The following is a 16642-nucleotide window of genomic DNA, read 5'->3' as shown; positions in this document are numbered from 1 at the left end:
TGGGATTGAATATGTGCAAGTATAAGTAAATAAGAACCGCATACGTGTTGCAATCTTGCTCCCGCCACACCAGCCGGGCGTGAACCACCGACATTCGTTTATTGGTAAATACATAATTTTGGCCTACTTGATTGGCCTCCGTAACTATTTTCATGACCTTGCTCCATCTTATAGGTCCTATTCATGTCACTGTTCCCACGATTCACTCTTAATTGCATTGTCATTCAGGATGGAGGTAATCCAAGTTAACCGAAAATTAAATATTACCCGTGCAATGATGTCTTATATTTTTCTTTCGACCCGAGCCCGAATTGACCTCTAACAATGTTATATCAACCACTGCTCTAAAACAAGAAAAATCATCTAAATCAAAGTTTCAACTCTCTCTTGATAAAATTATTATTAACAAATCCAGTTATAACCTTTCTAATGTTGAAAAGAATATCCTTAAGAAAGGCTTTAATTATGTTATGTGCCCAAAATGCATTCCAAAGGAGCTGTTAATTAAAAAAGTTTAAAAAGCTACCTCTTTCTTTCCTACTCAAGAAGCTAATTTACTTCGTATGGAATCCATTTTTATAATTAATAATGCAAAACCTCTTACAGATAATATTTCTCCAGCAGAATGCCAAGCAGTAAAAAAAAAATAATAACAATAATAAAAGAGACAGAAATAATAATTCTACCTGCAGATAAAGGTAACTCAGTTGTCATCCTGGATACTGAGGAATATAATAACAGAATGTTTCAATTATTACAAACAGATACTTACTCTATTCTTGACAGTGATTCAACTCATGAACTCCATAAAATTATTCTTAACAAATCCAGTTACAACAAAAGAAAATGCAAGTAGATTATTATGTCTGTACATGAATTCCAGGAGTATACCAAGAACCTTCTGAGAACCACTACAGAGTTTTGGAATTTATATTTATATCTTTTGAGGAAAAAAGCTATCTCTTCATTCCGTTGAAACCTAGGTTGTAGAAGAGATATATAGATGACATTTTTCCTAATCTGGAGTCATGGTCCTGATTCCTTAAAGACTTAAAGATTATTAACAAATCCAATTACAACTAAAGAAAATGCAAGTAGATTATTATGTCTGTACATGAATGCCAGGAGTATACCAAGAACCTTCTGAGAACCACTACAGAGTTTTGGAATTTATATTTATATCTTTTGAGGAAAAAAGCCATCTCTTCTACAACTTAGGTTTCATTCCATTGAAACCTAGGTTGTAGAAGAGATATATAGATGACATTTTTCCTAATCTGGAGTCATGGTCGTGATTCCTTAAAGAATTTCCTAGATCATCTCAACAGTCGACACCCGAAAACCCAATTTACTATAAAATTAGAGATTGATGGCTCTCTCCCGTTCCTAGATGTCAAACTCACTTGTGTATCTGAAAAATTTAAGATCTCCATGCACAGTCCCATCACTATCCACCTCAAAAACTTTGCATTATCTATATGCTAGGCAAATGTGCATGCTCTCTCTCTCCTCTGTGAAGAAATATATATCAACAAAAAAACTTCCGTTTTTTCTTACAACCTTTCAGCAAAATGGTTATTCAAAACATAGTTAGAAAGCTACTATTGAAACCACCTCCTCACTGTATTGAAAATAGAAATAATGAAAAAGGTTACATATTAAGGGAGGACATGAAAGGGTTGTTTGAAGAGCTGAGAGTGAAGAGTGAGAAAGTGAAAATTGTCAGCATATTACCTTGATATGATAAAAATGAGCTATGATGGCAAACAATTTGATGCATAGGCTGTGTAGAAGAAATGGATGTGAGTTTTTTGGATGTGTGGAGTGAGTCTCTGGGAAGATTGGGTTAGTATAAGAGGGATGGCCTACACCTGAATGCATTTGGTATCAGGAGTCTTGAAAAACTAATTACTGGTATGAGACCTAACACAGAGTCAGGGAAACTAAATTGTAAAGGGAGGAATAGTCCGAATTTGAGGGTAAGAGCAGCAATGTTATATAACTGTGCTAATGATGGGAATGAACTTTTCCACAGAAATGTTGAGGAGGAGAGAAATGATTTTGACTTTGTGTTCATCCGGTTCGGACACATCAAACGTGTGCAAAGATATCTACATGTATAAGCCACTAGAGAAGAATAGAGATCTGCAAGTTGTCCAACTGTGTTGTCATGTAGACTGCAGACAAGAGTATACAAAAGAAAATGCAAGTAGATTATTATGTCTGTACATGAATGCCAGGAGTATCAAAAACAAAGTGATATAGAGTTTGTTGCCTTGGTCAATATGTTGGGACTTCAGATTGTAGGCATTTAGTGAGACCAGGCCATCTGAATTAGACATACTAACTGGTATCGAATGTAAACGGTACTGTATTTTTTTGGGAGGATAGGAGAGGAGTGGGCATGCTCCTATGATATCGGATGACTTGAATCCATTTAGAATTGAGACCTATGATTGTAGTACTACTAACAGTATTTTATGTGGCAGTAATTCTGAAGCCATCTGTTGTGAGGTGGAATCTAACAAGACAAATTACATAGCGGGGTATTGTTACAGACTTGGTGGATCGGTAGCTGGTGATGAAGAAATGCAAGTAACTAAGTTTATGAATGTTCCGGAGGCAGAACAGTTACGTCTTTAACTAACACTATAATCAAATCTAACACTCTTTGACCTCGTGTTCCTTCTGTCACATGCTGCTTGAGGATGTTGTCTCATAACAGCTCAGTAGGCTAGAATAGTCACAACTGTTGTACGGAAAGCAATGTCTGATTATGAAAAGAAACTGGCTCTTCGTACTAAAGACAACCCACAAGAATTCTATTAATATGCTGCAAGTAAAAGAAAGAATGAATATGAAAGAATAACTCCTCTAAATCCAAATGGCACGTGGGTTACAGATGCAGAAGAGGTTGTTCAGTTAATGAGTGCCAATTTTGTTGAAAGCTATCAACCTGGTGAACGCAACATTGAGCTCACTGTTACCTCTTCACTAGAGGAAGAAACGCAGGTGTGTGAGGCCAAGGTATTAGAGCTGTTGCACAAACTGAATAAGAATTCAGCAATAGGGACTGATGGAATATCAGCACGTGTGCTAAAAGAGTGTTCAGCTGAACTGGCCATTCCTTTGACCAGGATGTTTAATATGAGTCTCAGAACAGGCAAGATTCTGCAGGAATGGAAGGAATGTATGGTAATTCCATTGCACAAGGGTGGTGCAAAGACTGATGTATCCAACTATAGATCAATTAGTATCTCAGGAGTGGTGGCAAAGATTTTGGAAAAATTTGTTAGGACCTGTATTCAGAAATGGGTTGACAGTGAATCTCTACTTTGCAATGAACAACATATGTTTACTAAAGGAAGGTCATGTTTTAGCAACTTGCTCACATTCTATAACAATGTTACCATTGAACTAGACAAGGGGAATGGATACACCATGATACTTTTGGATTTTGCTAAGACTTTTTACAGAATACAGCATTGTAGACTGTTGAATAAATTGGAGAAAATTGGTTTGGGTTATACAATATTAGCATGGATAAGAGGATGGCTGACTTACAGATATCAAAAAGTGGTATACGAGGGATCTGAGTTTGCAAGGTTTAAGGTAACAAGTTGTGTACCACAAGGATCAGTGCTTGGTCCAGTGTTATTCATTCATTAATGATATTGAGAAGGATTTGGCACAATCCTTCTCATACAGCTATTTGCTGATGATACAAAGATAGGTAGGATAATCAGGAATGCTACTGAACTGATATGCAGTCTTTGCAGAATGATTTGAATAGGCTAGAATTGTGGGCATGGGAAAATGGGTGTTAGTTCAACGTGAGTAACTGTAAAGGCATTCACTTCGGCATGATTAGATATCCAAAGTCATATTATATTGGTGGGATTAGGCTAGAAGAAACTGATGAGGATAGGGATCTTGGAGTATTAACAGGTAGGAAGTTGAAGTTTAGGGGCCATGTGGCAAAGACTGCAAATACAACTCAAAAGATAATTGCAATGCTGAAACGAACGTTCACATGTAAAGATAAGGATGTTATTTTGCTTCTTTACAAAGCCTTGATAAGATCTCACTTGGACTATTTTACACAGGTCTGGTCTCCTGGTTTCCGTTTTGATTCTGATATATTGGAGAGAGTACAAAGGAGAGTGTTAAAAATGATATCAGATTGTGGAATACTGATTATGAAGACAGATTGAGAATTTGTAGGCTGCAGACACAACAGGAGAAAGAGGGGGTGATATGATTGAGACTTACAAACTTCTGAAAGGGTCATACAGGATTTCAATTGATGGAATTTTTCAATTTATGGATGGTGGACATCCTTGGAAGCTGAGAATGAAGGCTGCCGAGAAGGGTGTGAGGGCTAGATTTTTCTCTCAGAGATTGGTGCTTGATTGGAATGGATTACCATTAGATGTTGTGAATGCAAGCAGTGTGAATGAATTCAAGAGTAAGTATGATAGCTGGTGTGTGTAGTATGTGGCCTCCCTTGATGAGTCTCTGACTCCTTGGAGGTCTCTCTTAATAATAATAATTATTATTATTATCTTTTAGTTCAGTTATTATTATTATTATCTGAGACTGCCAAGAAGTCAAGGACTCATTGAGGGAGGCTATGAATCACTCAAACCAGCTCTCATACCTTTCCTTAAATTCATTCACACTAGATGCACTCACAATCCCAAAAGGCAAACTATTCCACTCACTCATTGCTCTATGAGAGGAAAAACCTAGCTCTTACCCCTTTCTTGACTGTGAACAAACTTAAATTCCTGGATTCCCCTGTGTTCTCTCTACACCTTCGATATAACGAAAAATTTCATCAGACGATATCCTATAACACCTGTTCAAAGTTTATAGACCTCTATCATATCACCCCTCCCCTCTTTCTCCTGTTAACTAGAGTCTGTAATCCATATAATCAGTTCTCATAATCTAAATCCCATAATCTGGATATAATCTTTGTAACTCTTCTTTGCATCCTTTCCACAGCTTTTTATATATCCTTGGAATCCAGGAGACCAAATCTGTGCATAGTAATCCATGTGGGATCTTATCAAAGCCTTATAAAGAAGCAATTATCCTCTCAGTTGTATTTGCAGTTTTTGCTATGTGACCTTTGAACTTCAAATTCCTATCCACCAGTCACCAAGATCCCTTGTCTCCAGTTTCTTGTAGCATAATCCTGCTAATATAATTAATTAATAAAATAATAAATGATAAAATAAAGTGATAAATTAATTTATCCATTAAATATCGAACAGTGGTAGGCTTAAAAATCAATCTAATTCCTTTCATCATTTCAGTTTCTTTTGTTTCATTATTGCAGTATCTTATTACACATTTACTATCTGTATAAATGTCTCTCTTCTAAGCTTTACCATTTGTTTTTATTTTGCTTTTCACTGTTTTATTTAAGATATCTTGCAATGTTATTCCTTCAAATGCTTTATGTAGATATATAAAACATTTTAAAACTGAAACATCATATTATATTCATTTTTGTCTCTGTTGTTTCACTATAAATATTGTGTCATTGTGCATCATCTTTCAGATTTTAAATCTTGTTGCTCATTATTTAAATATTACAGCATTTATAATTTCGTGACTAAGTTTGGTACACATTTTCAAGTTAACTGATAATAGATTCCCTATATGGTTATTATTTTTCTGCATCCATCTGGTATTTGTTTTTTAGAAAACACTTTTGAATAGTTTTAATTGAAAAATTATTTCTTTCTCCATATTTTAACAACTCATTCTGAATTTTGTCTATTTCAGCTTTTTTCTATTTCTAGTTTTTCTTAAAATGTATTCTATTTATTGTGATGTTAACTGGACCAAACAGATTGTAGATTTAAGTATAAGAAAAAGCGAGGGGGTAATTTTTATGTTTGTACACAAATGTCAGGAGCATTAGAAACAAAGTGTTGAGGTTGTTGCTTGAACAACATCGAACTCCTTAAGCGCACTTAAAATCCATGAATGCTCCCTTGTCCTCTCCCCACCTTCCAAATAGCAATAAATTTCATCATCTGATATCCTATAATAACACCCTTTTAGAAGATCATAGACCCCCCCCCTCTCTCTCTCTCTCTCTCTCTCTCACTCACATGTCTAACTACATTCCATAATCCTGATATCATTATTGTTACTCTTCTCTGCATCAGCCTCTCTATCTCCCTTCTAACCCAGGAGATCAAATCTATGCACATTAGTTCAGGTGCAGTGATATGAAGTCCTCGTACAGAGACAAAATCACTTCCTTACTTTTATATGTCAATGTTTGTTTCAACATTGCAGTTACCCTCTGATTTGTATTTGCAATTTTTGCTCTCTGACCTTTGAACTTCAACTTCTTATCTAAAAACTCCAAGACACTGTCATCCAAGCACCTTAAAAGAGCAGAAGTAGTCTGGATGGTCCCAGAAGAATACTACTTTCAGTTGACCAGCATGATGTGTAGATTTTTCTGAATTCTTCAAGATATTTTTCTTGCCAGGTGCTATGAGACTACTGAATTTTTCATCATCATCATCATGTAGCATCCTCAGAGAGAGGGTGCAGCACCATGTCCTTCCAGTTCTCTCTTTTGGTGGCTTTCCTTTTTGTTTCTGCACAGCCATGTGATCCTCTCCATCATCTTATATCTTCAAACCATGTCCTTCATTTTTTACTTCTTGATCCTTTTCCCATAATATTTCCTTCTAAAACTGTTAGTATCCTCTGTCCTGCTGAACCTCTCAGTACATGTCCTGCCAATCTCATTTTTCTCTGGATCCTTTCCTGTAATAAAGATGTGTGTTCTCATTCTCTGTAGAACATTTGTATTTGTCATGTAATCTGTCCATGAGATTTTCAGAGATTTCTCCTGTAGCACCACATTTCAAAGGCCATTATCTGTTGTCTTACTCTCTTCTTGAATACCCATTCACTGAATTTTTCATGGTTATCAATTGTAGGTGGGATTATGTTGATATTGTTTTCAATGAATTTAGTAAATTTTGGCTACTTTGCTTTCCCAAGATTCCATCAGGGTATTGGGAAGCTGTTTATTCTGGGGATTATACAATAGTTTTGCAATAGTTAGCAGGATCTATGTTGGCTATGGAGAAAAGGAGGCAGTACTTGATAGGTTGAATTGAGAGGAGTTCCTTCCATATGATTGGTGATAAAACAGAGGTCAGGGTTTCTCTGATTCTCATCTTTCAGATTTGAAAGTTCCCGGTTGTTTGCTGTTTGTTAACATCCTGTCTGTTAGTTGCAGCCCTGAGTTGTTATTATTCAACTAGAAATATTCAAATATGAAGGTTTTGCAGTGGCTGCCCTGCATAATTCAGAAAGTCGAATTCCAGAAGATTGGAGTAGATCTCGTAGTTCCCATCTATAAAAAAAAAAAAGGGAATAAAGCTGAAAAAAGGGAACTACTGGCAGAGAAATTTGTCTGCCAGTAGTTAACGTAAGATTTATGTAAGCATACTCGAAAAAAGGTTGGGAAAAATTGTGGAAGAGAAACTTGGAGAAGAACAAATTATGCTAAAACCAAATGGAGGTTATCTAAATCAGATTTTCACTTTTTAACAAATAGTGGAGAAACTTTGGGAATAGTTTTGAGGTTTTCAAGATCTGATTTTCACTTGATGACAAATAGTTGGGTCTTTTTCTTGCCAACCTGGCAGAGAACACTTGTTTTGCTAATCTTTCCTCACTCATTCTGTTTAAGTGGCCATACCACCTGATATTAGCTCTGCTAACACATTCCTGGATGCTAACAATATTAAGTTCTTTCCTAATATCCTCATTTTTTAATATGATTCTACCATTAATGCCGTCTGTTCATACCCCTAATCTTTCTCAGGACTCGCATATCTGTGGTCTCTAGTCTTTGGTCAAGTTTTTATTCCTAACCAACTCTCAGATCCATAAGTTAAAATTGGTTTGAACACTGTCTTGTATACAGTGTTCAAATTTAGTGATTTGACTAATTTCTCTCTTATTCTATATCAATTTATTCAGTTGACATCCTACTATACCAGCTTTGTTGATTCTGTTTTCTATTTCCATATTTAATTTACCATCTTATGATGTTTCAGAATCTCAATGTAAATACAGCTGTGGATTTAGATGGGATCAGCTAGGGTTTAGCGAGAATGTGCAAGAGAACTGGCAATGCCTTTGACTAACCTGTTTAAATTAAGTCTCAGCTCTGGTAGAGTTCCAAGGGAATGTAAAGAGGGCAGAATTATTCTTTTGCATAAGGGAGGTTCTAAGACTACAGTAGCAAATTATAGACCAATCAGTATCTCATGTGGTGGTAAAAGTATTAGAAAAATTGGTAGAAAAGAAAATTCAAGAATGGGTAGATAAAAACTATGATACTGTATAAGGGTCAACATGGTTTTCTGAAGGGTCAGTTATGCCTTAGTAATTTACTAACTTTTTATAATAGATCAGCAGCTGAGTTGGATAAAGGAAATGGCTACATGATGATTTTGCAAAGGCATTTGACAGAATACCACATGAAATACTGTTACAGATTAGAACAAATAGGGATGGATATGAGACTGGTTAAGTGGATAAGAATGTGGCTGCTGGACAGATATCAAAAAGCTGTATATAGAGGGGCAGAATTGAGGCAAAAAGCAGGTGAGTAGTGGTGTGCCACAAGATTCAGTGCTGGGACCATTGCTGTTTAATTTATACATAAATGATATAGGAAATAACCTGAAAGGAAATATTCAGTAGTTTGCTAATGATGCGAAATTAGTTAGAGTAATAGTTAATCAAGGCAATGTGGAGAGTTTGCAGGATGATTTAAATAGGCTGTCAGTATGAGCAAAAGACAATTAATATCAGTTTAATGTCGAGAAATGTAAAGTTATGCACTTTTGGATAAATAAATTACAAGCCATTTATCACATTGATGGCACTGTACTCCAGGAAATAGGTGAAGCTAGAGATTTAGGGGTGGTGGTAGACAGAGAGTTAAAATTTAGAGAACATGTTGCTAAGGTAGCACATAAGATTACTTGGCTAGTGAAGAACACATTAACAAGTAGAGCTAAGGAAGTTGTAATTCCTCTTTATAAGGTCTTAATATGCCCACATCTAGATTACTGTGCTCAAGTCTGGTCCCAGGGTTTCTTAGGGATGTGGAAGCAGTGGAGAGGATTCAGAGGCGAGTAACCAAGATGGTGTGTGATCTGTGGAATGTGCCATATGAGGATAGATTGAAGGTGTGTGGATTTCAGAAGTTGGTCGATAGTAGAAAAAGAGGAGATATGATAGAAACATTTAAGTTGCTTAAAGGATTTTATAAGATATATTCAGGGGAAATGTTTCAGCATTTGGCTAGAGTGCCCAGAACAAGGGGGGGGGGTCTTTCCTGGAAGTTGAATAAAGTTGTTTTCAGTAAGGGTGTGAGAACTAGATTTTTTTGCTTGGAGAGTGGTGAATGAGTGGAATGGGTTGCCAGAGTCAGTTGTGAGTGCTTTTTCTGTTAATGGGTTCAAGTAGAGGTATGATAGATTGGGTCTCCCACGAAGAGTCTTCGGACTTCATGGAGGTGCCTGTATAATGATATTAATAATCTCCACGAAAAATTGTGCCTAAGTAGTTGAAATGTTTTACTTGTTCTGTAGGTTCTTCATTCACAATGCAGTTGATATTTTCAATGCTTCTGCCTATTTTAATTATCTTTGTCTGGCTATTGCTGATTTTCATAACAAATTTATTACACCAATTATTCAATTTAGTAAGAGAATCTTGCAGACTTATACTGGATTTATTTAGAAGTCATCATCTGCATAAAGTAAAAAGCTGAGATTAACTTCTCCAATTTTGATATCAGGTTTAATACCACATATAGATAATGAATAACAGAGGGGATAATGTGCATTCTTGTCTGACACCAGATTTAATATTAAACCATCTTCTTGTGCTTCCTTCAGTTCTAACTGCTGAATTACAACTCAAAGACCAAATATTGCTTGATATAATGCTCTATTGACACTGTACAACTGTAGCATTTTGAATAGTTTCTCTCTTGACACCTTCATTTGCCTTTTCCAGATCTACAAAACTTATACAGATCTTTGTTATATTCCCATGGTTTCTCAACTATTTGCCATAAAGTGAAAATCTGATCCTGACATCCTCTATTTGGCCTGAATCCAGCTTCTTCTTCACCAAGCTTCCCTTCCACAATCCTTCTCAATATACTTACATAAATCTTATCAGGAACACTCAGTAGGGAAATAATTTTGTAGTTCTCACATTCAGTTTTATTTCCCTTTTTATATATGGGTACTACGAGAGCTCTACTCCAATCATCGGGAATTCGTCCCTCTATCTAGGCTTTCTGAACTATGCATTGCAGCCACTGTAAGACTTTTATACCTCCAACTTGAGCATTTCTTGTCAAATATCATATACTCTAGCTGCCTTTCCACAATCCAGGCTTTTGCTGGCTTTTTCTACTTCAAGTATTGATCTGTATCCTGATTGCATGCCTGTTGAATATTTTTTTAACACTGTGCTGTCACTGATTGTTTAATTTAGCAATTTTTCAAAATAATCTTTTCCATCTTTTCTCCAGTTTTCATGTCACATTTATCATCTTTCATTCCCTTTACAGCAGTCTATCCTTCATTTCTGAGCTTTTTCAACAACCTCCAGGATATCTTTTACTTGGAAAATAAATACCAAGAAGGTGTTTCCACCTTCTTGGTATTTATTTTCTATGTTGTTATCAAAGTCTTCCCATGACTTTTGTTAAGCTAGTTTTACACAGTGTTTAGCTTTCTACATTGTCTCTGTATTCTCTAAGAGCACAAGCTGACTTATTTGCCAGAAACTTTTGATATACTTTCATCTTTTCTTTCACTGCCTCTTTAACTACCTGTGTCCACCATGGAATTCTGATTTTTCTATCCTTACAGACAACCTTACCACATGCCTCTTTGGCTGAATCAATCAGTGTTTTCTTCAGGGCTTGCCACAGAATCTCCAAAGCTTGGTTCCTGTTCTCAAACTCGTTCATTTTTTCTGCAGTAATGTTTGTGTATTTTACAGTTCACATCTGAGAGCTGCTCAACTTTTATTCGCTTTAAAACTTTCTTACATGTTATTCTTTTCAATATGAAATTCACTTTTATCCTGTTCAAGACTAAATAGTGATCACTTCCAATTTCAAATCCTCTGTACACTCTGGTGTCCTGCACTAGTGAGAAAACATCACTATCAACAATAACATAGTCAATGAGACTTTTCTTATTCCTTGCCTCTTCTATGTGAATTTGTGTACATTTTTATGTTGGAACATTGTGTTAGTAATAACTAGTCCATGTCCTGAGCAGAAATCCAACAGGTATTTGCCATTATTATTAGCTTTCCTCTTTTCTCCAAATTTTCCCAAAATATTTTCGAATATCTAACAATCATTTTTTACTCTGCTATTTAGATCCCCAACAAGAAGCAACTTTTCCTTTTACATTTTGTCAGTTGCTTTCTATAAAGTCTCTCTCTCCACTTCTACCTGAGTAGAACCTTCTGTGGGACCATAGGCACAAATAAGTCTCATTGTCCAGTTCCTCATTCTGATATTTGCCCACATCACTCTACCTGATGTTGCCTTACATTCAAGAAGATTAACCTCATATTTAGTTTGAATGATATGGGTACTCCTTATTTTCCTTGATTGTCATTGCCTGAATATAACATTTTGTATTTATTGCTCAGAAAGAGCTCGCCAGTTTTTGTCTTTTTTGTTTCAGTCACCCCTATATTGTCAATCTGATACTTATCACTTTTTCAGCTAGATCCATTTCTTTGCCATTCAGACTTCTTATGTTGATAGTACTGATATTGAATGATCTAGTGTGTTTCAGGATTTGTTCCAGTAGCTGACTTTTCACCGTGTGCCCTGGTTTCCTGGCAAAAATAATGGGGGACCTGTTTAACTAGGCAACTCCCCAGCTGGCATGAAATTTTGACATATACCATCATTTTGTTTCTGGTTTAAGCCAACAAGAATGCAATTTAAATTATATATTTAGTTGAATCCTTTATCCAAGTGTAAGCAAACAAAGAATGCGCCTAAAGTATCTTCAGGACTGAGGCAACTCGTGGCAAAGGTGGACTGAGTTCTGATCACTTTCATTAATATCCCATAATGCAAAGGTCGCAACTGGTCTTGGTAGTGACCCTTCCCATAATGCATAGAATTATACATGTCTGCAAGGAGATGTGCTTTGCATTCCCATTATGGGATACTAAGGAAAGTGATCATAACTCAGTCAACCTTTGCCACGAGTTGCCCCAGTACTGAAGATACTTCAGGCACAAACTTTGTTTGCTTGCAATTGGATGAATGATTAAACTAAATATATAATTTATAGTCTAACCAAGTGAAAAAAAAGCTTCCAACATCTTTCTCTAATCCAGAGTAATTTAATAATAAGGTGTGACACCTTTTGGCAGCTGGCATATGGAAATATGACTTCTGCATTGCTTCAACCTTGGCATCACTTCTGGGTCTGGCTCCCACTGAAGAGGCCTCAATAAAGGTCAAAACCAGTCAGTAACAGGTAGTGATCCTTCCCATAATGCATAGCAGTATACATGTCTGCAAGGAGATGTGCTTTGCATTATGGGATACTAAGGAAAGTGATCAGAACTCAGTCCACCTTTGTCATGAGTTGCCCCAATCCTGAAGATACTTCAGGTGCAAACTTTGTTTGCTTACACTTGGATAAAGGATTAAGATAAATATTAAGATAAGATAAAGGATAAAGATAAATAAAAATTTATAGTCTAACCAAGTGGATAAAACTTCCAACAAGAATACAATTTGGTCAGCTAAATTCCAAATTGCCTGCCCATCCTCGTTTGTTCAGAATCCAGGTAGATACCTAACAGGGTTATACCACAAGAATTAGTTAGGATTGGACATTAGGTCATAAGCCCTGTTCTGTTCTCTGCATTCCTTTAAAGGCTATGTGGAGGTCTCTTCTCAGTTATACAGCTTGACCCTTAAGCACTTTCATACACACACACACACACACACACATAAAGGTGGTTAAGGGTCAAAGCTGTATAATAATATATATATATATATGTAGAAAATATTTTACCTTGGGTATAATAAATGTTAAAGATACCAAGCTATTTTAAACCTGGTTTTACACCATTTCCCAAGTATGCAAACAGACAACAAGTCAAGTTTGCGCCTGCAAGTGTTGCAAGTCTAGCTGATCCTGCATATAGTGCAAAACTAAGGCAACTCATGGTAAAAAATAGAATAAGCTCTGATCACCAATCTTAATATTTACCCTTAATGCAAAGCACATCTCCTGGAGGAGATGTATGATGCTCTGTATTAAAGGCAAGGGGCCACTACCCAGACCAGTTTCGACCTTTACTGAGGTCTCATCAGTGGGAGCCAGGCTAGAAATACCAAGATTTTAGTAATACAGAGCTTATAAGTATTTTACCAGAACAAGTTACCATAAGGTGTTTTAATCTTATTAAATAAAAATCTCAGGAGGAGATTAAAATGTAGAAAGTATTTTACCTATATAAATGTAGAAGATATAAATGCGATATAAATGTGAGATATAAATGTAGAAAGTATTTTAACATTTATTATACCCAAGGTAAAATACTTTCTACATTTATATCTCCTCCTGAGATTTTTATTTAATAAGGTTAAAACATCTTATGGTAACTTGTTCTGGTAAAATACTTATAAGCTCTGTATTACTAAAATCTTGGTATTTCTAGCCTGGCTCCCACTGATGAGACCTCAGTAAAGGTCGAAACCGGTCTGGGTAGTGGCCCCTTGCCTTTAATACAGAGCATCATACATCTCCTCCAGGAGATATGCTTTGCATTAAGGGTAAATATTAAGATTGGTGATCAGAGCTTATTCTATTTTTTACCATGAGTTACCATCAGCTAGACTTGCAACACTTGCAGGCACAAACTTGATTTGTTGTCTGTTTGCTTACTTGGGAAATGGAGTAAAACCAGGTTTAAAATAGCTTGGTATCTTTAACATATATATATATATATATATATATATATATATATATATATATACAGGAATACCTTGTATAGCACGGTTAATTAGTTCCAAGAAGTGTCCGTGCTATGTAAAACCGTGTTGTTCAAGGTCTATTTATAAAGGTTTTCAATTTAGTTTGTTTATTAAAAAATTTTGAAAGGAATATCATTCTTTTTTACAATAGCTTTTAACTTCAGGGCAAAAACAAGTTTTAAACCATTCTCCGAAAATTGAACAAGTCACCCACGCTTTTTTATTCGAACGCCAATGAACAGGTAAATTGTTCTTTGTAAAGCTCTTAAGAGCTTTTGGGTTTTCCACTCTGTACACTAACAGTGGGCTTCAAGCTTAAATCACCTGATGCATTACCTCCTAGTAAAAGTGTCAATCAGTCTTTTGACACTTTATACCCAGCTTGTGTTTTTTCCTTCTCTGCTAGAAATGTGCGATGGCATTCTTTTCCAGAACAAGCCAGTCTTGTCAGCGTTAAAAATTTGATCATCTCTGTGTAGCCTTCCTTCTCAATAAGCTCCTTCAATTCATTGGAAAATAATTCTGCAGTTTTAGTGTCAGCACTTGCGCTTTCACCTTGGATTCTTACGTTATGGAGTCCCATATGCTTTTTGAAATTGTAGAACCACCTGCGACTTGCTATGAAAGTTTCACTGGTTGTACCTCCTTCATTTTCTTTTATTTTGTCATATAGACTTGTTACTTTTGCCTGGATTATCATTTGACTCAAAGAAATCTTTTTCTGATTACAATCTTCAATCCAGATCATTAGAAGGCATTCCATATTTTCCATTGTAGAAGATCGATTTCCCGTGATCACTTTTGACATAGAAGAAGTGTGGTGCTTGTTCCATGTTGTTTAATCTGTTCTTTGCCCTGAATAATTGTTCGTACAGATGACTCATTCATTGAATTCTCACGTGCTATTTTAGCAAATGAAGCGCCATTCTCGTGACATTTTATAATTTCAAGTTTCTTCTCTAATGTCAACCATTCGTGTTTTTTTGTTACTCCAACAGTGTCTTCATTGTTTTGTCTCTTTTTGCTCATACTTAAATAATAAAAAAATTTTAAATACTAATATTAACGTAAAGAATAAAATACCGCGGGGAAAGAACGTGTCTACGTGAGAACCAATCAAATAATTACTGGCTCTCAACTGTCACTTGTGGTGCCTGGGAGTCGCCAGTCAGTGTAATAATGATAAGTATAATAATAAAAACCGCGTTAGACCAAAACCCGCGTTGTTCAAAACCGCGCTATACAAGGTATTCCTGTGTGTGTGCGTGCGTGCGCGTGTGTGTGTGTGTACACACACACACACACACACACACACACACACACACACACACACACACACACACACACACACACACAGGGTGGTTCAAAATTCTACTACATACTTTGAGGGAAAGTAGAGAACATCAAAATCAACCATATTCACATAGGAAGGCATGACTGGAAATGCCACCCAAAAGTGATAGGTATGCTGTTCGCCAGCTCAGGTGAGCAATTGGGGCTTCCTCATTCAAGCTTTCGATCGTACGAAGAACACATCGTTTTACAAACACTGAGATGGCAGACATGCACCTCGTTTATCATATTATGTATTCAACTACTATTGAACTGTTCAGTTATGCCTAATAAAGTTTTTTACACTACTTACTGCCTTGTGTTATTTCTGTAGCTTTGTGTCCCTGTTAGTACCTTCCAGTGGCATTTCCTGTCATGCTTTCCTATGTGAATATAGTTGATTTTGATGTTCTCTACCTCCCTTCAATGTTTGTACGTGGAATTTTGAACCACCCTGTGTGTGTGTGTGTGTGTGTGTGTGTGTGTGTGTGTGTGTGTGTGTGTGTGTGTGTGTGTGTGTGTGTGTGTGTGTGTGTGTGTGTGTGTGTATTAATATAGTGGCTGCTGTAACTTGATCAGTCTGAATGAGGAACTTTTGTAAAGATGTGTATGGGTAGGTAGATAATAATTATTAGATATAAAAATGATTATGCTATATAATCCGAATGTATTTGTATTTAGTCTGTTTACTATTTTTTATTGAGCAAATGATTTTATTATTTTTTTTTTAGAATTAATAAAAAGTAATTTTTACTATTCGAACAAAATTTAATTACAGCATGAAAGGTTGGTGGCGAACAAACCATTTCATCACAACTATCCAAGCTGGAGTCATCATTGTTTGGTAAAAATTTTGTTTTCATTTGCTAATATTGTTTTGTGTAATGTTTTTAGTTATTTTTAAATATGAGATATATTGTCTCACTTCATTCTTACCACTTCACTGATGAAATTATATTTTCTTCCTTGTATTTTTATGCTATTGTTATACATAAAAGATTGTTATTTATTTATATATTGATTAGCCTTAGTTTTGTGGTTACTATGAATAACTTCTTCACCTTCTTAAACCAAGTTACAGAATTATTAAGTGAAAACTGAGAATATAAGAAGCTACATATATCAGACAATTAAAACTGCTTATAAAATGAGTGTGAAGTCCCCATGAGAATGATTTACCATTTTGTGTATGAA

General features: G+C 35.8%; 1 protein-coding gene across 2 annotated transcripts in view; it reads left to right on the top strand.

Moving 5' to 3' along the window:
- The window catches only part of LOC150102022 (transmembrane protein 120 homolog), a 208996-nt gene that overhangs the window by 108668 nt on the left and 83686 nt on the right, over nucleotides 1-16642 (top strand). For both annotated transcript variants that reach the window (XM_090400395.1, XM_090400394.1), the window contains one exon: nucleotides 16227-16292. In XM_090400395.1, coding sequence (XP_090256521.1) covers nucleotides 16227-16292 — 66 coding nt within the window. The remainder of the gene's footprint in view (nucleotides 1-16226; nucleotides 16293-16642) is intronic.

This window comes from Typopeltis vanoorti, chromosome 11 (genome assembly GCF_054136105.1).
Source record: "Typopeltis vanoorti isolate ZY-2024b chromosome 11, IOZ_Tvanoo_1.0, whole genome shotgun sequence".
NCBI classification, from domain to species: domain Eukaryota; kingdom Metazoa; phylum Arthropoda; class Arachnida; order Uropygi; family Thelyphonidae; genus Typopeltis; species Typopeltis vanoorti.
This window is presented reverse-complemented; position numbering and strand designations above follow the sequence as displayed.